We start from the raw sequence: 25,082 nt of genomic DNA on the forward strand, positions 1-25,082 counted from the left end.
CCCTGTCTCAATTGATTGTGACTTAGAAAGTCTGCCTTCTGATTTTCTACCCCAAGAATGTGTAATGCGGAAAGGGACAGAAGATTGCCCTCTGCTAATCTGAAGATCTGGGAAGTGGTGTTCATAAGGGGTCGGGATCTGGTTTCCCCTTGGTGGTTTAAATAGGCCACTACAACCTGATTGTCTGAGAACACCCAAACGTGATGACCCTGTAGAATGTGTAGGAAATCTGACAGTGCATGACCTACTGCACAAAGCTCTTTCTGGTTCGAGGATGCCTCGAGCTCTTGGCCTCTCCACATCCCCAGAGTGACCCTGTCCCCTAGATGAGCCCCCCATCCCTTGGGGCTTGCATCAGTGGTAACCACCCGAGATATTTCTGCTACCCAGGGGATCCCTTTGGACAGGTTGTTGGTGTCCCTCCACCAAACTAGGGAACAAATAGTGGTTAAAGCTAGAGTCATGCGGCTCTCTAAATGACCTTTTAATGTGGCCTGGTTCTTTAAAATGTCCCACTGAAGATCCCTGTGTGTAGCTGTGCCCACTGAACTGCTGGTAAACAGGCGGAAAGGGAATCTAGCAGCAATATGGCCTTCCTCAAAGTCATAGAGGGGTTCTGTTAGGCTCTTGCCACCAGATCTGTGATCTTAGCCTTTTTCTTCATTGGGAGACGGCACTCCTGCTTCTGAGAGTCCAATGTTAACCCCAGAAATTCCTGCACCGTGTTTGGTTCTAGCCTTGATTTCCTTAGGTTTAGAAGCCAGCCCAGATCTATTAGGGTATTCATTACTCTGTTCAACTGCTCTCTGCAGTGCTAAGCCGAGTCGCTCACTATCAAGAAATCGATTCTTTGTGAATGGCGACATGATAGTAAGTATTGCCGAGATCCAGGAAACAAAATTTTGATGGTCGATTTTACTGACTCCACTTTGAATTTCTGAATTCTCACATAGCCATTCAGTTTCCGCAGATTTATAATTGTCCGATATGACCCATCTGGCTTGGTCACTAGAAACAATGGGGAGTAGAATCCCTTTCCCCTTTCCTGAGGCAGGACTTCCTGAAGGACCGATTTGATCACGAGGTTCATTACCTCGCATTCCAGGGCCTTTTGCTCTTGTGGAGAGGATCTCAGGACAGTTACTGCAAAGTTCTGGGGAGGGAGGGATGGGAGTGGAAGTCTATCCGAAGGCCCGCCCTGACCAGGTTCACTATCCAGGGGCTGTTCGAGAATTTTTCCCAGGCCGGAAGGAAATATAATAATCTTCCCCCACCCTGGAAAAACCGTCACTTTAAGGGCTTTTTATATCAGGAAGAATTTCCGAAGAGGAACCACCTGTCCTTCCTTTTCCCCTCATCCCATCTACTCTGCTGCCTTGGGGGGGGCCTTCTACGGAAGAATTTCTTGCTCTGAAAGGCTCGTTTAAGAGATGGGGGAGACCAGATTAGGGAAACCCTTCTTCTGGTCCCCTGCTTTTTGAAGGATATCATCTAGCGTTTCTGCAAACAAAAATTGACCCTCACATGGGATTGAGCACAGTTTAAGTTTTGTCTGCAAGTCTCCCGGCCAGCACTTGAGCCAAAGCACTCTACGGGCTGCATTTGAGAGAGCCGTAGACTAAAGGTACCTTCACACTGAACGATATCGCTAGCGATCCGTGACGTTGCAGCGTCCTGGCTAGCGATATCGTTCAGTTTGACACGCAGCAGCGATCAGGATCCTGCTGTGATGTCGCTGGTCGGAGCAGAAAGTCCAGCACTTTATTTCGTCGCTGGATCTCCCTGCAGACATCGCTGAATCGGCGTGTGTGACGCCGATTCAGCGATGTCTTCACTGGTAACCAGGGTAAACATCGGGTTACTAAGCGCAGGGCTGCGCTTAGTAACCCGATGTTTACCCTGGTTACCAGCGTAAAAGTAAAAAAAAAAAAAAACTTCATACTTACCTTCCGCTGTCTGTCCCCCGCTGTGCTTCTCTGCACTGTGAGCGCCGGCCAGCCGGAAAGCAGAGCACAGCGGTGACGTCACCGCTCTGCTTTCCGGCCGCTGCGCTTACACAGTGCAGAGAAGCACAGCGGGGGACAGACAGCGGAAGGTAAGTATGTAGTGTTTTTTTTTTTTTTTACTTTTACGCTGGTAACCAGGGTAAACATCGGGTTACTAAGCGCGGCCCTGTGCTTAGTAACCCGATGATTACCCTGGTTACCGGCATCGTTGGTCGCTGGAGAGCTGTCTGTGTGACAGCTCTCCAGCGACGCTGCAGCGATCCGGATCGTTGTCTGGATCGCTGCAGCGTCGCTTAGTGTGAAGGTACCTTTAGAAGCTAACCTGACTGAATCAGCTGATTAATCTGCTAAAAAGCAGCCGCACCTCTTATCAAGGGAACGGAATCCAGTACTTTTTTCCTGGGTATCCCATCCCGCAATGCTCCTCCAACTGATCCACCCATATCATAAGGGATCTGGAGGTACATGTTGCTGCTATGGTGGGCCTAAGGTCTGAACACCGACAACCCCCCCCCCCTGCTGATGCCCATGCTCCTTTGAGAAAAGTGTCAGCTTTTTTGTCTAAGGGGTCTTTCAATGTCCCCATGTTTTCGAAGGGGAGGGCAAATTTCCTAGAGGCCTTGGCCACTGTGACATCGAGCTTCAGGGCCTTATTCCATGATGTGGATGCCTCCTCAAAGGGATATTTCCCCTTAAGGGAAGACACCGTTGGGTTTTTCCTTAAAAAAAAAAAAAAAGTCTAATAAGCCTTGCTCGACTCCTGCCTTGCTGTGCAGGTTGGCACCCTATAAGAACGATTGTTTGGCTCCCCCACTCAACGAGGACTATCCCTCACTCCCCTAACTAACCCTACCAATATAGGTGGGAAATCAATGTCTAAAGAGAGCAGACATGAAGAAAGCAGAGAGAAAAAAATTGGTAAAAAAAGGCCTTAATAAACTCAGGTAACATCCTCAAAAACTGCTCCAGCAATTCACAATAGCCAAGTTGAAAAGGCATTGACCCCTATCAATGTACTTGGCTAATATGATAGCAGTTTGATAGTTATTTGTAATATAGGATGTCCCCTTAATAAGACAATCTTTTTGGTATGCCCATGGATGCAATCAGAAAAAATCATCCTAAACAACTGCTCCAAACAATAACATGATAACGAATTGTAGCCAAGTCAGATAAAATCTGGCTAATGTGATCGCAATTATGGAGACTACTTAGCATTAATAGGAAGTGTCCCAACGCGTTTCACCGCTGTACGGTTCATCAGGAGGCCCTAACAATGATGGTAGATGATGATGATGATGATGAAAATGCCGGGTGCCATTGTGGATGAATAGCATGTCAAGATATAAAGGGATTTTTCCATAGCACTTACTAATGGAGATGAGTGAACCTGAACTGTAAAGTTCAGGTTTTGTACCAGACACGGTGCTGAACTCTGAACACTGATGTCGGCCCCTGGACGATTTTGATCTATTAGTATGGGCATACAGGTAATAGAATGGTTGTCAAGTGCTGAAAAATCTATGCACATGCTGATTTCTAAGGCTTCAGACCCCATACACCCACTAAATTCTGCTATGCCTGTAAATCTTTGTGGGATCTGGGGGAGTCTGTCATCTCTCTACCTGACAGATTACAAGTGCTTCTCAGAAAATTAGAATATTATCATAAAGTTAATTTATTTCAGTTTTTCAATACAAAACGTGAAACTCATATATAGAGTATTTACAGAGTGATCTATTTCTAATGTTTACTAAAAAAGAAAGTAAAAAGCACTGGCGCTCCTGATAATTCCTAGTGGGGGAACAAAATTGCTGAATGAGTGCTGCTGGTGATTGTGACAGGTTCTGTGTAGACCTGTAAAGTATATCAAATGAAAAAGAGTGGTATTCACCTGCGCTGTCTACAAAGATGAACAATAAAATGAAAAATAGATGAATAAGAGAGCACTTACTTAATGAGTAATCATTGGTTATGCAGTGGATGTTGTAATAGGTCTTTAAAGTAATACCAGAATCTTAGGGGAATGAGGAGAGAGAAAAAAAATCCCTGATGAAGAGGGCCAGAGCCCTTGAAATGCATTGGCTGGCTGACTAGCTATACTAGCACACCTGTCCTCTTTAGCCCCGTAGCGTAGTGACGTCACCAGTAGCTCTGCCCACCCTCTCCAACCGCTACCTCAGCGCTGCATCCGGCCGGGGCACGCGAGGTCGCGCGGCTTCTGCCGCCACTCTCGTTAACCCACCGCTCTGCCATAGCGGTGGCTCAGATTTTCTGGAACCGCTTCCCTCCGCACTCAGCACCGCAGTGAGTACAGCATATTTTATGTGCACATAGCAATTGTGGCATATTAGTGCTCCAACATACTAGGGAAGCATTTCTCATCTCAACATATGGGCAATCAATTCTAATCACAGTAATCCTTGTCAGCCAGCACCTGATGGTCATCTTACTACCTTAACCTAACAGAATCCTGCGCTACTCCCACCAGCAGTAAGTTTGTGTACTGGGAAAACTAGACCACATTTATTTAAAACCACACCTATAAAGGTTGTACATTTATTTAAGCAGGGGCATCTATTATAAACCTCTAAAGATTAAGCAACCGTGGTCATCACAATACCCGCATCAATTGCAGATACACAGGGATCACGTCTCTTCATTGCACATTTCCATTTAATATCTGAGTGAGTATATATTAAAAATCTATTTAGTCTCACTATATTCACCAATACAAACATTTACCCTTTTTTTTCTCTCTCCTCATTCCCCTAAGATTCTGGTATTACTTTAAGGACCTATTTCAAATGTTTATTTCTGTTAATGTTGATGATTATGGCTTACAGCCAATGAAAACCCAAAATTCATTATCTCATAAAATTAGAATAATTAACAAAGGCTTGTGGCTGGTTGTTCTTCTTGTGGCTGGGTCTTCTTCTAATAGCAAACATCAATACCTCTCCTGCCACTCCTACCTTGTGTATGAAAAAGCTCTATAGTTAATATTGTTCAGGTAGAGCTATCCATGAAGAAAGTGAACGTGTAGAGCTATCCCATAGCCCTATTCCTAAAGGAAATGAACGGGTAGAGCTATCCGATAGCGCTTTTCCTCAATGTTCCTGAGCGTAAGCTATTTCACATGGTTGAGCGCACTTGGGATCTGTCCCCAAGGCCCTGCCTATGCCCAATGTTTGGTCCTTAGACCGCAGCTAGGAGTTAGTCCCGCTTTTGTGTACATTTTTTGGCTTTTACAATTGTTAAAAAGCTTAATAAAATACTTCTTTGTACACACAGTTGTGTCTGGGTCTTCTTCTTGGGTCTAGGTCTTCTTCTTGGGTCTTCTTCAGCAGTAGACTAAAGATGGCCACCACAGCACAGCCAGATAAAGGCCAAGGCCCATTATGACATGTGAGTGTTCCAGCACACCCATCTACTGCAAGCAGGACACTTGGCTGCTACAAACCATTTGAATACCCAGCCCTACCTACCTGCTCCTGTGGCTTCAGCAGTAGACTAAAGAAGGCCACCACATCACAGCCAGATAAAGGCCAAGCACACCTTTTATCTTTTGCAAGCAGTGCACTTGGCTGCTACAAACCATTGCATTACTCAGACCTACCTACCTACTGCTGCGGCTTCAGCAGTAGACTAAAGATGGCCACCACCGCACAGCTAAATAAAGGCCAAGGCCCATTATGACATGTGAGTGTTCTAGCACACATTCTATCTACTGCAGGCAGCACACATGGCTGCTAGAAACCAGTAGAATACTCAGACCTACCTACTTGCTGAGGCTTCAGCAGTAGACTAAAGATGGCCACCACCGCACAGCCAGATAAAGGCCAAGGCCCATTATGACAAGCGAGTGTTCCAGCACACATTTTATCTATCTGAACCTTTTAAAACGGTCCCTTAGTCTGTTTCACTAGGCTCCACAATCATGGTAAAGACTGCTGACATGACATATGCAGAAGGCAGTCATTGACACACTCCACAAGGAGGGTAAGCCACAAAGGTCATTGCTAAACAAGATGGCTGTTCACAGAGTGCTGTATCCAAGCATATTAATGGAAAGTTAATAAACTCTTGAAATAGATCACACTGTTTGTAATGACTCTCTATATGAGTTTAACTTTTTGTACTGAACTAAAATTAATTATCTTTTTGATGATATTCTAATTTAGTGAGAAGCACCTGTATGTCAGGAAAGAAGGATCCAGCATGATGGATTTACATACTAATCCTAATACTATGGGATAAATACATATTAATCCTTTTGTTTGTGAGAATAGCCACTGCCAAAAGAGCCTGGCAGCGGCACTATCAGAGAAGACAAATGTTTGGCCGAGCGTACCTTTGCATACAGAGGTGTCAGGGTCTGCTCAGCTATCTAGTTTGTATGGGGGACTTCAGGCAGACTTTTACCTACAAAGCTTACATTTATCACAGATTTTGAATAAAATCTTAACATTTTGTTATAAGATGCCCACAAGTAGCAGATTGTGTTTTTCAAAGAGAATAATTGTCCTGGCAGTGAAAGGTAAAAAGCTTCTTTATGTTTTATAACATGTGTGGATAGGAAAGATGAATACCGGCAGCCATATGTCTGCTCCTGTGTCTCAGCCTGTGAATGGTTAAGTAAATAGGGCAGCACACTGCGGCGCCAAAACATGCAAACTTGAAAACACAAAATTTGAACTGCATTACTGCACTAGAAATATGAAAAATGAGAGCTTTTAGCGCATAAAATTGGCCATTTTTATGCGCTAAAAGCTCTCATTTTTCATATTTCTAGTGCAGTAATGCAGTTCAAATTTCGTGTTTTCAAGTTTGCATGTTTTGGCGCTGCAGTGTGCTGCCCTATTTACTTAACTATATACAAGTTGGCGACTCTGGGTTCAGCACCTGTTCACACTCAGTCTATGTTTGGATGTGCAGGTCAGGTTTTTGAAATGTATTCTTCAGCCTGTGAATGGGACTGATCCGCGTCACCAGACCAATCCTGTGAACAGGAGCAGGATGATTTCAATTAAAAACAAAAAACGAACAACGTGACTATCTTTTCTAAACCCCATGTAAACCTTTTAGTTATATACATGATTTCTTCCAGAGGGTCCAGTCAATATGAAAGAAAGGTATTAAATGTACGACACAATGCAGAACCAGCGTTTGTTTGGGTCAGTTTATTAAAACTTGATGCGACTGAACATTTATGCACTTGCTCGGCTATTTTGAGAACTCCCATAGAAGTGAAAGGAAAGAGTCACGCATCTGCCACCATTAGTGATGAGCGAATGTGCTCGGATAAGGTGTTATCTGTGCATGCTCGTGTGCAGAGTGTCTTTGGCATACTCGAAAAATATGTCCACATGGCTGTTTGACAGTCACAACACAAGCATGGACTGCCTCTTTGTTAGGCAATCTGGTGCGGGTGTCAAACAACCACAACACATGCAGGCGTGAGGACTCCAACATTATTCGAGCACGCCGAAGACACTCTGTTAGCACCCGAGCCTGGTCAGATAACACCTTATCCGAGCACATTCACTCATCACTAGTTGCCACTAATCTATTCATACCGTTGTGAGACGCGACCACATTCTCTACATAGATGTGGGTCCTGCATCTATCAGACATTGTTTGTGTGTCATTTTCTACTCCCTTACAGCAGAGTAAAGTAGTAATAGGGATGCAGAAATTTCTCTTATAGAAAATGTGGTCCTTACATCTGAACAGTGCCAAGGACATGGAGTTCTACAAGCCTCATTCAAATGAACTCAATAACCAGAGAAATGTCTGCAACAAATTGGTCCAATTTGAATTCACCCATGAAGTTGCACATGATTTGCTACAAAAATGGTCCAAAACCAGTTAAAACATTTTGCACCAAGTTATGTGCATGGCCCCTTATCGTAAGCAATTAATGTGTTGCCCCTCTGTATTCTCCCTTTCCAACATTGCTCCTAGGGAAGAATATCCCCATTATATCATATGTGAAGGGCATATGTACATCGAAGACATGACATCACCCCTCCATTCCCAATATGGCCAATTGTACCAAACCTTAGAAAAATTAGGTGTCAAAACCACCCGACATTAAAAAAAAAAAAAAATACAGAATAGGCTCCCTTTTATATATGCAAAATACAGAAACCTTACATGTCTAGACATAAAATGTCAGGACAATTACAGATGAAAGTCTCACATTTTAAAAAGTCAGGTGAAAGCATGGGTATGCAGGGCATGGAGCTGCTGATTAGCACGGTGCTCCCAGGGTTCAGAAGTGTTAGATCTTGTGGCGTTGTTGTAGGACAGTGAATAGAAAGTCTGGCTGCTGAACAGTTCCTGACGCCATTATCTGGCCGTTGCGGAGCTCTCAGTCCTTCTTTGTCCTCTTGGCTTTTGCAATGTTTTCCTGACGTTTCTGCTTCTTTTTCTGTTCTCGTTCTTTGGCCTCAATCATTTTTGCCAGTTTCCATGAGAGTACTGCACTCGCTAGGAACAGCGGGGTGAGGGCCAGGATCACAGTCGTTAGAAAGCCATATGGGTCTTTGGCTGCCCATTCTACGATGTACTCAGCCCAGGCCTTTATGTCAATCATGTCTTCAAAGAAGCGTCACTAGGGGACAAGAAAAAAAAGAAAACAAATCACAGAAAGTAATCAATCATCTAGGTTAGTGGTGGCGAACCTATGGTACGCGCGATAGAGGGGGTAGTGGCCTCCATGTGGACATGCGTGCCTTCATCATTCCGCGTCAGTGGACCGGGTACGGCAGGTGAGTAGCCCAGCTATGCCAGCCCCTACTTCTACTAGATGTGCATCCTCGGACACACGTCCAGCTGAAATGTATTGCAGCACACGAACTTGCAGTGTCTGTGCGCCGCAATACACACTGCTGGCCAATCGGGCCAGCAGCTGACATTGGCATACCCACGAGTAGGAGTATGGCAGTGATGTCATAAGCCCCCGTCGCTTGGCCGCTGAAGTCAGTTGTCAGGTTCAGAAGACGACGTGGCGGGTAAGAGTAAGGAAGGTGAGAAGCAGTGTTTGTGTTTTATGTTTTAGGAGTTTGTAAGTCTTTACAAACGCATCTGCAGCTCTCATCCCACAGCACTGTCTGCTCTGCTCTACTGCCCTTGCCCATTCGTAATCACAGTAGATGGCGACAGGGAATAAAGTACATGCCCCCAGAGACATCTCTTCTAATGTCCCCTTGGCTAAAGGGGAAATCAGAATCTCAACGTTTACAAGACAATATCTCGGCAACGGAGAACAAAGTAAAAAATAAAAGTTTATTCCTCTCTGCAGCTACCATTTTATGGTGTGGTCAGTTTACCATGCTCAACGAAGCAGGTGACACGTTCCCGTTAAAGGAGAATTCCCATTGCCAAGATCCTATCCCAATATGTATATTGGCAAATACCTCCAATTACAAATGTAGTTATTCTGATTCGCTATGTCTATTTCCTCATGTTCAGGCATTGCAGAACTTTGGCTTCATCTGAAGGCAATTGTCTATGCTGTGAAGATACGAGATGTGCAGCATCTGAAACAACGGATACTGGAAGCCTGTGCTAGCATTTCTTCTGTGGTGTTGCCATCAGTGTGTCAAGAGTGGGAGAAGGTGGTTGCATTAACAATAGAACACAATGGGCAGCACTTTGAACACATTTTATAAGTGGTCATAATCTTATAAATAACTCATGAAAGAATAAAGTTACGTTAAAACCAAGCTCACCATTGTTTTTTTTGTGAAATTCTCAGTAAGTGTCATGTGTCACATGACCTTCTTCCCATTGGAAAAAATATAGTTGAATCCAAAATGGCCAACTTCAAAATGGCCACCATGGTCACCACCCATCTTGAAAAGTTTTCCCCCTCCCACCCATATACTAATGTGCCACAAACAGGAATTTGATATCACCAACCATTCCCATTTCATTTAGGTGTATCCATATAAATGACCCACCCTGTATATAAAAGGTGTTATCTGTCATTGCAATCCTGTCTGTAAAGATAATGAGACTGCTGAAAAATCTCCTGCACAGAACAAAAAGTGTTAGTCTAGTATAAGGCCTGTTGGCCAGTAGGAAAATTGGAAGCTTTCTGATATGTTTAATATAGATAGTAATGCAAGGAGAAATAAAAAAAACACCAATATTCTTTTTAAATACATTTAACATAAAAAAAAAAAATCTTAAAAGGGAATCTGTCACCCCAAAAATGCTAATTAAACAAGCTGTACAGCGGACTTAGTCCCTATGAAAAGCACACTAACACTGTACATTTTAGTGGTAAAGCGCCTGAGAAAATTACTTTTAATTCTTCTGTGAACCCCTTCTTCGGCCCAGGTTTCATTGCAGCATTACTTCCCCTCATTTTGCAGTTCAGTTTAGCAAGTGTTGGCCGCAGGGAGGAGAACAAGTCCACTGCGCACTATACAGCTGGCTACATGTGCATTTTGGGGGGTGATAGGTCAGTCTCTGATGACACTTTCCCTTTAATGGGCCCAGACTATTGAATAGGAAGACTTGGTCCACACGGTGATATAACCCACAGTACCATTGTACCTCATTCACCCATCAGGATTTTTGTACACAAACTGACGTCAATCTGTCAATTATAGTTTTCCTCTAAGTTCCATTTCTGGTTTTGGCAAACACTGATGTAAAATACTGAAGTGTGAATGAGGCCTAAGGCAGTAGCAGCTAGTCAGCAGCCAATATTTACATGCAATATGGTTGTGACTAGCAGAAGAAACTGAGATTAAAGGGGTGGTCAACAGGCAATGTAATTTGTATCTATAAAGGGAATCTGTCACCTCCTTTTTCGGCTATAAGAAGCTGCGGCCACCGCCATTAGGGGCTTGTCTACAGCAATCTGTAATGCTGTAGATTTTGTGAAGAAAAAAAATTAAATTATCCTTGGCCAGTACTCCTATATCTTTATAGGTTTTCTGCATTACTTAATACTTTAGATTATGGCACTAAATATGTGGGGATTTAGAATGAAAATTACTTTGCCTTCGGGCCACCCCTTTCAGGCTTTAATCACACATCAATATTTCAATACTAAAACCAGGAGTTTGTACAAAACACAGAACAGGCATCAATCTTTCAATGATAGTTATACTCTGTAAGGCTCCACTCCTGATTTACAAACACTGATGTAAAATACTGGATGTGTGAGTGGGCCCTGAAGAATCACTCCTACCAACCTTTTATTGGCTGAACCTGTGCAAACGTACTAATGTAATATACCGTACTTGCCGATCGCCATTTCCTCCCTTCTCCAGTGTCGCTCCGGTCCTGGGTCATGTGACTTCTATTCTGACCCGCCGGCTCACACCGGTGTTTAACCCCTTTACCCCCAAGGGTGGTTTGCACGTTAATGACCGGGCCAATTTTTACAATTCTGACCACTGTCCCTTTATGAGGTTATAACTCTGGAACGCTTCAATGGATCCTGGTGATTCTGACATTGTTTTCTCGTGACATATTGTACTTCATGACAGTGGTAAAAATTCTTTGATAGTACCTGCGTTTATTTGTGAAAAAAACGGAAATTTGGTGAAAATTATGAAAATTTCGCAATTTTCCAACTTTGAATTTTTATGCAATTAAATCACAGAGATATGTCACACAAAATACTTAATAAGTAACATTTCCCACATGTCTACTTTACATCAGCACAATTTTGGAACCAAAATTTTTTTTTGTTAGGGAGTTATAAGGGTTAAAAGTTGACCAGCAATTTCTCATTTCTACAACACCATTTTATTTTAGGGACCACATCTCATTTGAAGTCATTTTGAGGGGTCTATATGATAGAAAATACCCAAGTGTGACACCATTCTAAAAACTACACCCCTCAAGGTGCTCAAAACCATATTCAAGAAGTTTATTAACCCTTCTGGTGCTTCACAGGAATTTTTTGAATGTTTAAATAAAAATGAACATTTAACTTTTTTTCACAAAAAATTTAATTCAGCTCCAATTTGTTTTATTTTACCAAGGGTAACAGGAGAAAATGGACCCCAAACATTGTTGTACAATTTGTCCTGAGTATGCCAATACCCCACATGTGGGGGTAAACCACTGTTTGGGCGCATGGCAGAGCTCGGAAGGGAAGGAGCGCCGTTTGACTTTTCAATGCAAAATTGACAGGAATTGAGATGGGACGCCATGTTGCATTTGAAGAGCCACTGATGTGCTTAAACATTGAAACCCCCCACAAGTGACACCATTTTGGAAAGTAGACCCCCTAAGGAACTTATCTAGAGGTGTGGTGAGCACTTTGACCCACCAAGTGCTTCACAGAAATTTATAATGTAGAACCGTAAAAATAAAAAATCATATTTTTTCACAAAAATGATCTTTTCGCCCCCAATTTTTTATTTTCCCAAGGGTAAGAGAAGAAATTGGACCCCAAACGTTGTTGTACAATTTGTCCTGAGTACGCTGATACCCCATATGTGGGGGTAAACCACTGTTTGGGCGGATGGGAGAGCTCGGAAGGGAAGGAGCGCCGTTTGACTTTTCAAAGCAAAATTGACAGGAATTGAGATAGAACGCCATGTTGCGTTTGAAGAGCCACTGATGTGCCTAAACATTGAAACCCACCACAAATGACACCATTTTGGAAAGTAGACCCCCTAAGGAACTTATCTAGAGGTGTGGTGAGCACTTTGACCCACCAAGTGCTTCACAGAAGTTTATAATGCAGAGCCGTAAAAATAAAACAAAATTTTTTTCCCACAAAAATTATTTTTTAGCCCCCAGTTTTGTATTTTCCCGAGGGTAAGAGGAGAAATTCGACCCCAAAAGTTGTTGTCCAATTTGTCCTGAGTACGCTGATACCCCGTATGTTGGGGGAAACCACCGTTTGAGCGCATGGCAGAGATCGGAAGGGAAGGAGCGCCATTTGGAATGCAGACTTAGATGGAATGGTCTGCAGACGTCACATTGCGTTTGCAGAACCCCTAATGTACCTAAACAGTAGAAACCCCCCACAAGTGACCCCATATTGGAAACTAGACCCCCCAGGGAACTAATCTAGATGTGTTGTGAGAACTTTGAACCCCCAAGTGTTTCACTACAGTTTATAACGCAGAGCCGTGAAAATAAAAAATCTTTTTTTTTCCCCACAAAAAATATGTTTTAGCCCCGAGTTTTGTATTTTCCCAAGGGTAACAGGAGAAATTGGACCCCAAAAGTTGTTGTCCTATTTGTCCTGAGTACGCTGATACCCCATATGTTGGGGTAAACCCCTGTTTGGGCACACGGGAGAGCTCGGAAGGGAAGGAGCACTGTTTTACTTTTTTAACGCAGAATTGGCTGGAATTGAGATCGGACGCCATGTCGCGTTTGGAGAGCCCCTGATGTGCCTAAACAGTGGAAACCCCCCAATTATAACTGAAACCCTAATCCAAACACACCCCTAACCCTAATCCCAACAGTAACCCTAACCACACCTCTAACCCTGACACACCCCTAACCCTAATCCCAACCCTATTCCCAACCGTAAATGTAATCTAAACCCTAACTGTAACTTTAGCCCCAACCCAAACTGTAGCCCTAACCCTAGCCCTAACCCTAGCCCTAACCCTAGCCCTAACCCTAGCCCTAACTCTAACCCTAGCCCTAATGGGAAAATGGAAATAAATACATTTTTTTAATTTTTCCCTAACTAAGGGGGTGATGAAGGGGGGTTTGATTTACTTTTATAGCGGGTTTTTTAGCGGATTTTTATGATTGGCAGCCGTCACACACTGAAAGACGCTTTTTATTGCAAAAAATATTTTTTGCGTTACCACATTTTGAGAGCTATAATTTTTCTATATTTTGGTCCACAGAGTCATGTGAGGTCTTGTTTTTTGCGGGACGAGTTGACGTTTTTATTGGTAACATTTTCGGGCACGTGACATTTTTTGATCGCTTTTTATTCCGATTTTTGTGAGGCAGAATGACCAAAAACCAGCTATTCATGAATTTCTATTGGGGGAGGCGTTTATACTGTTCCGCGTTTGGTAAAATTGATAAAGCAGTTTTATTCTTCGGGTCAGTACGATTACAGCGACACCTCATTTATATCATTTTTTTATGTTTTGGCACTTTTATACGATAAAAACTATTTTACAGAAAAAATTATTTTTGCATCGCTTTATTCTCAGGACTATAACTTTTTTATTTTTTTGCTGATGATGCTGTATGGCGGCTCGTTTTTTGCGGGACAAGATGACGTTTTCAGCGGTACCATGGTTATTTATATCTGTCTTTTTGATCGCGTGTTATTCCACTTTTTGTTCGGCGGTATGATAATAAAGCGTTGTTTTTTGCCTCGTTTTTTTTTTTTTTTTTCTTACGGTGTTTACTGAAGGGGTTAACTAGTGGGCCAGTTTTATAGGTCGGGCCGTTACGGACGCGGCGATACTAAATATGTGTACTTTTATTGTTTTTTTTTTTTTTATTTAGATAAAGAAATGTATTTATGGGAATAATATTTTTTTTTTTTTTCATTATTTTGGAATTTTTTTTTTTTTTTTTACACATTTGAAAAAAAATTTTTTTAACTTTTTTACTTTGTCCCGGGGGGGGGGGACATCACAGATCAGTGATCTGACAGTGTGCACAGCACTCTGTCAGATCACTGATCTGACATGCAGCGCTGCAGCCTTCACAGTGCCTGCTCTGAGCAGGCTCTGTGAAGCCACCTCCCTCCCTGCAGGACCCGGATCCGCGGCCATCTTGGATCCGGGGCTCGAGCAGGGAGGGAGGTGAGACCCTCGCAGCAACGCGATCACATCGCGTTGCTGCGGGGGGCTCAGGGAAGCCCGCAGGGAGCCCCCTCCCTGCGCGGTGCTTCCCTGCACCGCCGGCACATCGCGATCATCTTTGATCGCGGTGTGCCAGGGGGTAATGTGCCGGGGGCGGTCCGTGACCGCTCCTGGCACATAGTGCCGGATGTCAGCTGCGATAGGCAGCTGACACCCGGCCGCGATCGGCGGCGCTCCCCCAGTGAGCGCCGCCGATCGCGCTGGACGTACTATCCCGTCCATGGTCATAGGGGCCCACCCCACATGGACGGGATAGTACGTCCGATGTCAGAAAGGGGTTAATTACAAAGCCGCCTTCTGACGGGTCAGAAACTTACACTGCGTGAGCCACTTCCGGCTGCAGATAGAGCCGACATGTAGCCATAGTCATCACGTGACCCAGAAGAGAACCAGAGATGGAAATCGGAGGCGGCGGAGACTGGCGAGTATAATACCGCACTTATATTACGGGTTTATGCAATGACGAGTTTGGTGGGAGCGATTCTTTACAGTTCAGTATTCTGAATAAATGTTCAAGTGAGGAATATCTGCACACATCAGATTTATATGAATAAACAGAGGCTTCCTCCAACATAAATACCATTCTGTGCTCGTCCGACAATGCGATCCCACACCATGCGGGGTGACTGAAGCAAAACAACTGATTAATAAGAAATCAGCCCTCCTTCACTACTGGAAATGACTTCCATTAGAGCCACATACCAAAGTAATGTCTAAGTCAGTGACGTCCTACCGTAGAAATGACCCCAAAGCTAGGCATAGTGTATACCAATAGGAAATGTATGTGCAATGAAAGGAAACACCTCTATATACAGCTGATAACATATGCTCTGATATTCACAGTAGGTGATGTCACAGCTCACCTCCTCCAGCTCCAGTACAATGACTGATAACACCTCTATATACAGCAGATAGTATATGATCTGATATTTATAGTAGGTAACATCACAGCTCATGTCCTCCCCTTCCTGTACAATGAATTATAACCTCTATATGTCAGATAGCATAGGATCTGATATTCACAGTAGGTGATATCACAGCTCACCTCCTCCCCCTCTGTAACACCATGATAACACCTCTATACACAGCAGATAGCATAGGATCCGATATTCCCAGTAGGTGATATCACAGCTCACCTCCTCCAGCTCCAGTACAATGACTGATAACACCTCTATACACAGCAGATAGCATAGGATCTGATATTTATAGTAGGTGATATCACAGCTCACCTCCTCCAGCTCCAGTACAATGACTGATAACACCTCTATACACAGCAGATAGCATAGGATCTGATATTTATAGTAACATCACAGCTCGTGTCCTCCCCTTCCTGTACAATGAATTATAACCTCTATATACAGCTGATAGCATAGGATCTGATATTCACAGTAGGTGATGGCGCAGTGGGTTTCTGCTGCATGATGTGAATGGCCTGCTGATTGGTAATGACCGTACGGTTCTGCGTTAACAATAAGGCTACTTTCACACTTCCGTCGTTTGGCCAACGTCGCAATGCGTCGTTTTGGAGACAAAACGCATCCTGCAAAGTTGCCCGCAGGATGCATTTTTTCTCCATAGACTTGCATTAGCGACGTATGGCCACACGTCGCATCTGTCGTGCAACGGATGCGTCATGTTTTTGGCGGACGCGACGCACAAAAAAACGTTCAATGTAACTTTTTGAGCGACGTGTCCGGCATTTTCGACCACACATGCGAGGCCGAAACTCCCCCCCCTCCTCCCCGCTCATCGCAATGGGCAGCGGATGCGTTGTAAAACTGCATCCGCTGCCCACGTTGTGCTACATTTAGCACAACGTCCGTCGGGCCGACGGTTTGCGACGGCCCCGTACCGACAGAAGTGTGAAAGTAGCCTAAGTAGGAAGTTTGCAATTCATTTCCAGTGAAAGCCGCTGTGACTTTTAGCAGCCAGGGTACACAAAAGCGGATGAGAGGGCAAGACAGCGTGCAAATTGGCTAGTAATGCACAGCCACCCTTTACCCAACAGGTGTTGAGCCCAAAATCAGATCTGCTGGAAGAGAGAAGTGTGGCACAATCCCTTTAGAACACCTCTATTTGATAAAAGTATATAGTGGGGAAACCCACCTGCCATAAGGGGGACCTGTTACCTTCCTGGCACACGAAACGTCGTAACAGGTTTTTTTTTTATCTGTTATCTTGAAGAAAACACTTTAAATGCTGTTTGCAATCAGTTCTTGATCATGTCTGAAACTTTTCACTGTACCCAGATATCTAAGATGGATCAGATAACGTCTCTCCCACTACTACTCCCATTCTTGTCTCTCACAAGCCAAGGGTATGATCATCCGCACAGCCATGAATGCAGAGAATAGTAGCCAGAAATTAGGAAGGTTTTCTATTACCGCGATCTCCACTGCGGCCATTGCCCTCTGAACCCAAGCGCTGGACTCTGAGGAGTAATAATACATTTTGTTTGCTTTTGAAGAATAGAGCCAATGAAGATTAGATGCGGCTGCCAAACACAACCTCACATTGCTTATTCTGCGAGCACAACTAATCCTCCAATTATCCTCCTATCGGCACAGAATGCCAGAACGGGACATTTTTGTCAGAGAAGAAAACATTTTTATAGCGTTCTCATTACTTGGAGACGACAGATATTTGTTTTAATCATTTCATCTGTTGTTGTTTTTTCGTGTTATAATATACAAGCAGCGACATAAATCAGTCTGGAAGCCGCGCTCACCTCCAGACATACAATCACTGGACTCTAACGTTGTGTCCCAGCCGCCCAATGCAGGTAGGCCGCCGGAGGCTCGTGCCTTTTTCAGGTTACCTGGTCCTGCCCCGATTTGTTGTGTTTTCTAACAGATCCTCTTTTAATAAGAAGCGTATGCATCAACTTACAGTTTTATTAACCCCCTTTTTAAGAATCAACGCACCCACTCCAGCCCTCAGTCACTGGCTGCTTTGAAGCCAAGAACCCATCTTCCCACTAACCTACGATAACATGGCAAACGCATAATTTAGGGCAGAGGTCCCCAACTCCAGTCCTCAAGGCCCACCAACAGGTCATGTTTTCAGGATTTCCTTTGCATTGCACAGGTGATGCAATTATTACCTGGACAAGACTAAAGAAATCCTGAAAACATGACATGTTGGTGGGCCTTGAGGACTGGAGTTGGGGACCCCTGATTTAGGGTACCGTCACACAGTGGCATTTTGATCGCTACGACGGCACGATTCGTGACGTTCCAGCGATCTCACTGTGTCTGAGACGCTCCTGCGATCAGGGACCCCGCTGAGAATCGTACGTCGTAGCAGATCGTTTGAAACTTTCTTTCGTCGTCTAGTGTCCCGCTGTGGCGGCATGATCGCATGGTGTAACAAAGGTGTGCACGATATTGTATACGATGTGCGCATAGCAACCAACGGCTTCTACATCGCACATACGTCATGAAATTATCGCTCCAGCGTCGTACATTGCAAAGTGTGACAGCAGTCTACGACGCTGGAGCGATATTGTTACGATGCTGGAGCGTCACGGATCGTGCCGTCGTAGAGATCAAAATGCCACTGTGTGACGGTACCCTTACAGCAACAAAACACAAGCCCCCCAGGACTGGTCTTCTCATGGCTCAGACACAGGAGCGAGTAGAAAATCCACAGTACAGTGGAGTGAAGGAGATTTGGTAAGATTGCATCCACATTGTGTGTAGGAACAATGCAGATATAGGGATATTCCCAAATGCTGGGTCCCACACCAATCTCAGAACGGGGCTCTGAAATGATCAATTTGTTGTCTATGGGACTGAAAGAGTAAAGGTAACCCAAGATTAAAAGTGATCCTGACAGCAGATCCATGGCTCATTCAGACCTGGGATTTTTCCACCTTGAAAAAAGGACCAAATATTCTGGTCCGAGTTTGAGCTGAGAAATAAAAAAAAAATACCGTAAGCTAAAAGTTTTTTCACCTTCTCAATTCTGACAGTCAAATCGGACTACACGAGGAAGACATCCGAGTGCAGCCCAATATTTTCATTAACCCATTGACTTGCGTTCTGATCTGACACGTCTCCGCGATCAAAACCACATACGTGTGAATGGCCACATAGATTAACACAAGCGATATCTGTGAAAAACCATGGACGGCACTCGCACGGTAAAAACCAGACATCTGAATGAGCCTTCATGCTGAATAAATCACAGATTACAAAAAAAAAAAAGCTCAGCAGGAGGACAAGGGTTTTTCCGAAAATCATAAGCTCCATTAATGACCTAGCCTTAGGGCTTGTACACACAACTGTAATAATTGGATGAATGCTAGCTGAGGTTTTGATGGATAGCACTAGTAACCATGTTATTCTATGGGGCAGTGCACGAGTTGGTCCAAAGAAGAAGAAAAAAAAATCACAGAATGCACGACATCCCTCCGATAATCGGATGGCACTAGGACATTCAAATCTAGGAGATGAAAACTTCAGACCACACTGGGATGACATCCGTGTGCTGTCCGATTTTCACTGACACTGAAGGGAGATTTTTTTTACATTCTCCACATCCGAGAAAATTGTATCACAATGTGATCAAGGTATGGTTTCTTTCATCTGAGAAAATCGGTCCAGTCATGTGACCCTAGCCTTAGATCATCAATATCTGTACAGTTCCAGCACCCACACTGATCAGCTGCTTTCTGCTACACTGTAGTAGCCTGGGCTGTGGAGTCAGTAAGGCAAACCTCCGATCCCAAAGCACTGCCTCACTACTGAGCGTGTACATAAAGTGCAGCACTGCCTCACTACTGAGCGTGTACATAAAGTGCAGCACTGCCTCACTACTGAGCGTGTACATAAAGAGCAGCACTGCCTCACTACTGAGCGTGTACATAAAGTGCAGCCCTGCCTCACTACTGAGCATGTACATAAAGTGCAGCACTGCCTCACTACTGAGCATGTACATAAAGCGCAGCACTGCCTCACTACTGAGCATGTACATAAAGCGCAGCACTGCCTCACTACTGAGCATGTACATAAAGAGCAGCCCTGCCTCACTACTGAGCATGTACATAAAGAGCAGCACAGATTAATCTCAACTAAAAGCCAAGATCCTTATATCAGGAACAAAACATTTCAGAACTTTCCCAAATTCTTATGAAAACATTTACAGCATATCCTGCATTGTACTACTGTATCCAATTTATTATATATGTTAGGAGTCGGTCCATTTTATACCGACTCCACCAAAATGGTCACTGACTCAAAAGTGCAGTCTTGCTCCTATTTAATGAAATATGGGGTCTTTATCAGAGCTGTCTGAAAAGTAATAGGTCCCCATATGACCTATTTTAGATGCCACACATGTGCCCTAAAGTTATATTCAGGAGCAACTGAGCTGAGAAGTAGCTTTCAAAACTAATTACACAATTATAAAGCACTAGATGGTCGCCCGATTCTAACGCATCAGGTATTCTAGAATATGCATGTCCACGTAGTATATTGCCCAGCCACGTAGTATACAGCACAGAGTCACGTAGTATATTGCCCAGCCACGTTTGTCACAGGTCAAAATATAAACATATACTCACCTTTCCGAGGGCCCCTTGTAGTCTACGGCAGCTTCCGGTCCCAAGGTTGGTATGACCGCAGGTCTTTCTAGCGCAGGCGCGCAGGGCCTGTGATGACGTCGCGGTCACATGACCGTGACGTCATGACAGGTCCTTCTCGCGCAGGCCCTATGATGACGTCGCGGTCACATGACCGTGACGTCATGGCAGGTCCTTCTCCCATACCATCTTTGCCACCGGAACCTGCAACGGAAGATGGCGGCCGGCGCAAGTGACTACGGAGGGCGAGTATAGCAGGTTTATTATTAATTTTAACATTGCATTTTTTACTATTGATGCCACATAGGCAGCGTCAATAGTAAAAAGTTGGGGACACACAGGGTTAATAGCGGCGGTAACGGAGTGCGTTACCCGCGGCATAACACGGTCCGTTACCGCCGGCATTAACCCTGTGTTGCGGTGAGGCGCCCTCTGCTGGATGTTCATAGATCGTGGGAAATTTCCTAGAAAGCTCCCAGGCTTTCTAGGCAAGTTCCAATGATCTATAAACAGCCAGCAGAGGGCGCCTCACCGCAAATGAACCTAAATATAGCTCATTGATCTATATTTAGACTCATTCCCCGGGGTTTTGCAGCGAGGAGCAGCCTGCATTAGCAAAGCTCCTTGCTGCAAAATGTTTTAACCCCTTCAGAAGGATTTACATCGTTGGACGTTACAGATCTGCGGAGGGTAAGTATATTGTTGGTTTATTATGTTTTTTCTTTCACAGAACGAGGGTCTTCAGTGACTGGATTGGGCGTAGAATAAAATACTCCAACAACCATTGTTTTTATTTCATTAAAATAATTTTAAATAATGTGTTTGTGTTTTATTTAACCCTTCACTACAATTGGATTAATAATGGATAGGTGTCATAATTGACGCCTCTCCATTATTAATTAGGCTTAATGTCACCTTACAATAGCAAGGTGGCATTAACCCTTCATTACCCCATATCCCACCGCTACACGGGAATGGGAAGAGAGTGGCCAAGTGCCAGAATAGGCGCATCTTCCAGATGTGCCTGTTCTGGGGTGGCTGGGGGCAGATATTTTTAGCCAGGGGGGGGCCAATAACCGTGGACCCTCTCCAGGCTATTAATATCTGCCCTCAGTCACTGGCTTTACTACTCTGGCGGAGAAAATTGCGCGGGAGCCCACGCCAATTTTTTCCGCCATTTATCCCTTTATTTTAAGAGCTAGAACGGCCAAATTTTGCAGATACACACTACTGACATTAGTAGTGTGGAATCTGCAAAAAAAATGGAGAGAAGACATGGTTTACTGTATGTAAACCATGTCTCAAATCATGTCGGGTTTTAAGAAGGAGAAAGAAAAAGCCGGTAATTGAATTACCGGCTTTCAAGCTGTCTAGCGCTGGAATAAATATTAATATATATACATATATGTGTCTAATGACATACATATATACATATATATATATATATATATATATATATATATATATATATATATATATATAGACAGTATATATATATATATTTTTTTCTTTTTGGGACACATGGATCATTTCTATAGCGGTATGTTGGTTTTGCAAGCCTGCGAGAAAACCACGCAGTACGGATGCCATACGGATTACATACGGAGGATGCCATGCGCAAAAAACGCTGACACACCCTGCCTACGGAGGAGCTACGGACCACTATTTTCGGGACATTTCAGCGTATTACGGCCGTAATATACGGACCGTATTTTCATACGCTGAGAGTGAAGCCGGCCTTAGTGTTGTGAATTCTGCTTTTGGGCTCACTCCGGTGGTTATGAGTGGTAGTGCTGCGGTAGTTGGATCGCAGCATTTATCAGGTGTATCCATTTTTTGCAATTTGGGCTGGGCTATTTAAGTCCTGCTTTATCCTTTAGTCAGTGCCAGTTGTCCATTGTTTTTGGAGGATTCACATCCATACCTGGTCTCTCCTGTTCTGCTGTTCATTTCAACAAAGATAAGTTCTGGCCTTGTTTTTGCTGTCCACCTGCTGTGGACCTTATAGTCTGTGCATTTTCTTGTTTTGTTTTGTCCAGCTTTCTCTGTGAAGGATTTTTTGCAGCCTAGCTGTGTCTCTGGAGATGCAGATATACCCTCCATGTCTTTAGTCAGATGTGGTGTTTTGTATTTTCTGTGGTGGATATTTTCTAGTGTTTTAATACTGACCGCATAGTACTCTGTCCTATTCTTCCTTTTTAGCTAGTATGGCCTCCTATGCTAAATCCTGATTTCATTTCTGCGTGTTATTTCCCTCTCCTTTCACAGTCAATATTTGTGGGGGGCTATCTATCCTTTGGGGATTTTCTCTGAGGCAAGATAGTTTTCCCGTTTCTGTCTTTAGGGGTAGTTAGTTCTTAGGCTGTGTCGAGGGGTCTAGGGAGTGTTCGGTACATCCCACGGCTATTTCTAGTTGTGCTGCTAGTTCAGGGTTTGCGGTCAGTAAAGGTACCACCTTCTCCAGAGTACGTCTCATGCTGCTCCTAGGCCACCAGATCATAACACCTTAGACCATTATATAGTAGACTAGATGGTGGCCCGATTCTAACGCATCGGGTATTCTAGAATATGCATGTCCATGTAGTATATTGCCCAGCCACGTAGTATATTGCCCAGCACAGAGCCACGTAGTATAGAGACTTAAAAAATAAAAATAAACATATACTCACCTTCCGAAGGCCCGTTGAAGTCGTGCTATACTCACCATCCGCCGCCTTTCCCGCTCCTCGTCACGCTCCCGGGACCGCTCCCAGGACCGCTCCATTGCAAGCGGCAGCTTCCGGTCCCAGGGCTGGTGTGAGCAGGACCTGTGATGACGTCGCGGTCACATGACCGTGACGTAACGGCAGGTATTTTGTTTTTTTATTTTTAACATGACATTTTTACTATTGATGCTGCATAGGCAGCATCAATAGTAAATAGTTGGGGTCATACAGGGTTAATAGCAGTGGTAATGGAGTGCGTTACACCGCGGGCCGTTACCGCTGCCATTAACCCTGTGTGAGCGGTGAGTGGAGGGGATTATGGAGCGGGCGCCAGGCAGTGAGCGCAGGGGAGTAGGTGAGGGAGTAATCGGACTGTGCCCGTCGCTGATTGGTCGCGGCAGCCATGACAGGCAGCTGCCGAGACCAATCAGCGAATGAATAACCGTGACAGAAGGACAGACGGAAGTGACCCTTAGACAGTTATATAGTAGATGGTGGAAACAATCGAGCCCTGAACTCCACCATCACCATTTAGAGCTGACCTGTGGCAGGTCAAACTGCAAATTGGCAAGAGACAAGCGAGACTGCACCTAAGATTTCTACCACGGATTCCAGAGCGTAGATTCCAAGGTGTGTACGCTGTATATCTGCGCCCCACAGCTGCAGCACGGGATGAAATAAAAAAATAAATAACGCTTTCAAACCCTCGGCCGCTCGACCTGCAGCAATGACAATGTACAGCCATGTGACCTCTGCAGCCTATCACTGGCATCCCGCAGAATCCACATGGTCGTACACGACATCAGCTCCACAGGTGAAGTATTCTCCAGTAACTCATTCTGCAGTCAACAGACGGCACAACGCGGCCTGGAGAAGGCAAACTGTGGCAAATGTTTAGTGAAAGCCAATAGCATAAATGAATTTTATCCTCACACATATGCAGTTAAAGGGGTTGTCCCAAGCCAAAAGTGAATTTTATACTAAATAAGACATCATCGGGAAGCTGGGGCTGCAGTCACCGGCACAGCTGCTCTCCCCACTCTAAAAGGAAGAGTCATCAGTGACCTCTTTTTCATGGGCTGTGTCAATTCCCAATTCCTACATCTGTTCAGTACGAGCTCCCTGCTCTACATCCCTTTGAATGTAGTGACAGTGCACTCCCTACACCAAAGTGAGCGCTGTAAGGAGAGAACGCGGCAAGTATTGGGAGGGCAGGGACTAGCCCAGCATCAGAAGCAGAGGTCACTGATTACGCTTCTTTTCAGGGTGGCGACAACAGCCCAGCCCCGGATGGATGTCCGTATGCTGGGGGTCTCCTGCAAAATGCAATCAGGGGGAAAACAAGCAGACAGGAAGATGGGGGGGGGGAGGATTTTTAATCTAAGTATATTAGAAAGTTATACTATCCCTTTAAGGAAAAAGGCCTCAAAAGGTGGACAACCCTTTAAGGGATTTGTGGAAAAACACTGTACAGCTTTATTTACAAAACTCGTGTGACCCGACTACACCCCCGTCATCGCCTAGTAATGACCTTAGCAAACCAATGATCTCCCAAATATTCCCTGCAGCGTCGGCCGGGAACATACCAGGCAGCTCATGAAGCCGCACACAGCACCGGAGGAAGCGGGAACTGTCGCCGAGCGCGGACTCCTTCCTGCCAGCAGCGCTGCTCCTGCCACAAGCACTTCCTGGATCCAGCATGTAACAAGCCCTGTGATTGGACATCGCATGCCCTCGCTACATGGGCGGAAAGTAAGCTGCGCGGTGATAGGTCAATGGTAGCCACAACCGGGAAGGTTTCATTGAATAGAAAGTGTCTTCCAATGTGAACGCGTGACGTCATGAGGTCCGGGGGCAGCTGGGGCTCGGGGACCGTCTGCAAAGCGCTGACATCGTTTTGTACCGGACATAAACACTGAGGGTAGGAGGAGCAGCGGCCCGGGGCAGTGTC

At 44.6% G+C, this 25,082-nt stretch overlaps 1 protein-coding gene across 1 annotated transcript; it reads right to left on the bottom strand.

Moving 5' to 3' along the window:
- Positions 1-7,174: 7,174 nt before the first annotated feature.
- SMIM15 (small integral membrane protein 15) lies at positions 7,175-24,852 on the bottom strand. Its single transcript, XM_069749099.1, has 2 exons — positions 24,718-24,852; positions 7,175-8,625 (listed from the first exon to the last, which is right to left on the bottom strand). Exon 2 carries the CDS (start codon positions 8,605-8,607, stop codon positions 8,383-8,385), a length of 225 nt encoding a protein of 74 aa, XP_069605200.1. The 5' UTR covers positions 8,608-8,625; positions 24,718-24,852; the 3' UTR covers positions 7,175-8,382.
- Positions 24,853-25,082: the final 230 nt, after the last annotated feature.

Source organism: Ranitomeya imitator, chromosome 1 (assembly GCF_032444005.1).
Source record: "Ranitomeya imitator isolate aRanImi1 chromosome 1, aRanImi1.pri, whole genome shotgun sequence".
In the NCBI taxonomy this organism is placed as follows: domain Eukaryota; kingdom Metazoa; phylum Chordata; class Amphibia; order Anura; family Dendrobatidae; genus Ranitomeya; species Ranitomeya imitator.

Coding starts and splice junctions, on each gene's coding strand:
- SMIM15 (XM_069749099.1), bottom strand. CDS start 8,607: ATGATTGACATAAAGGCCTGGGCTGAGTACATCGTAGAATGGGCAGCC.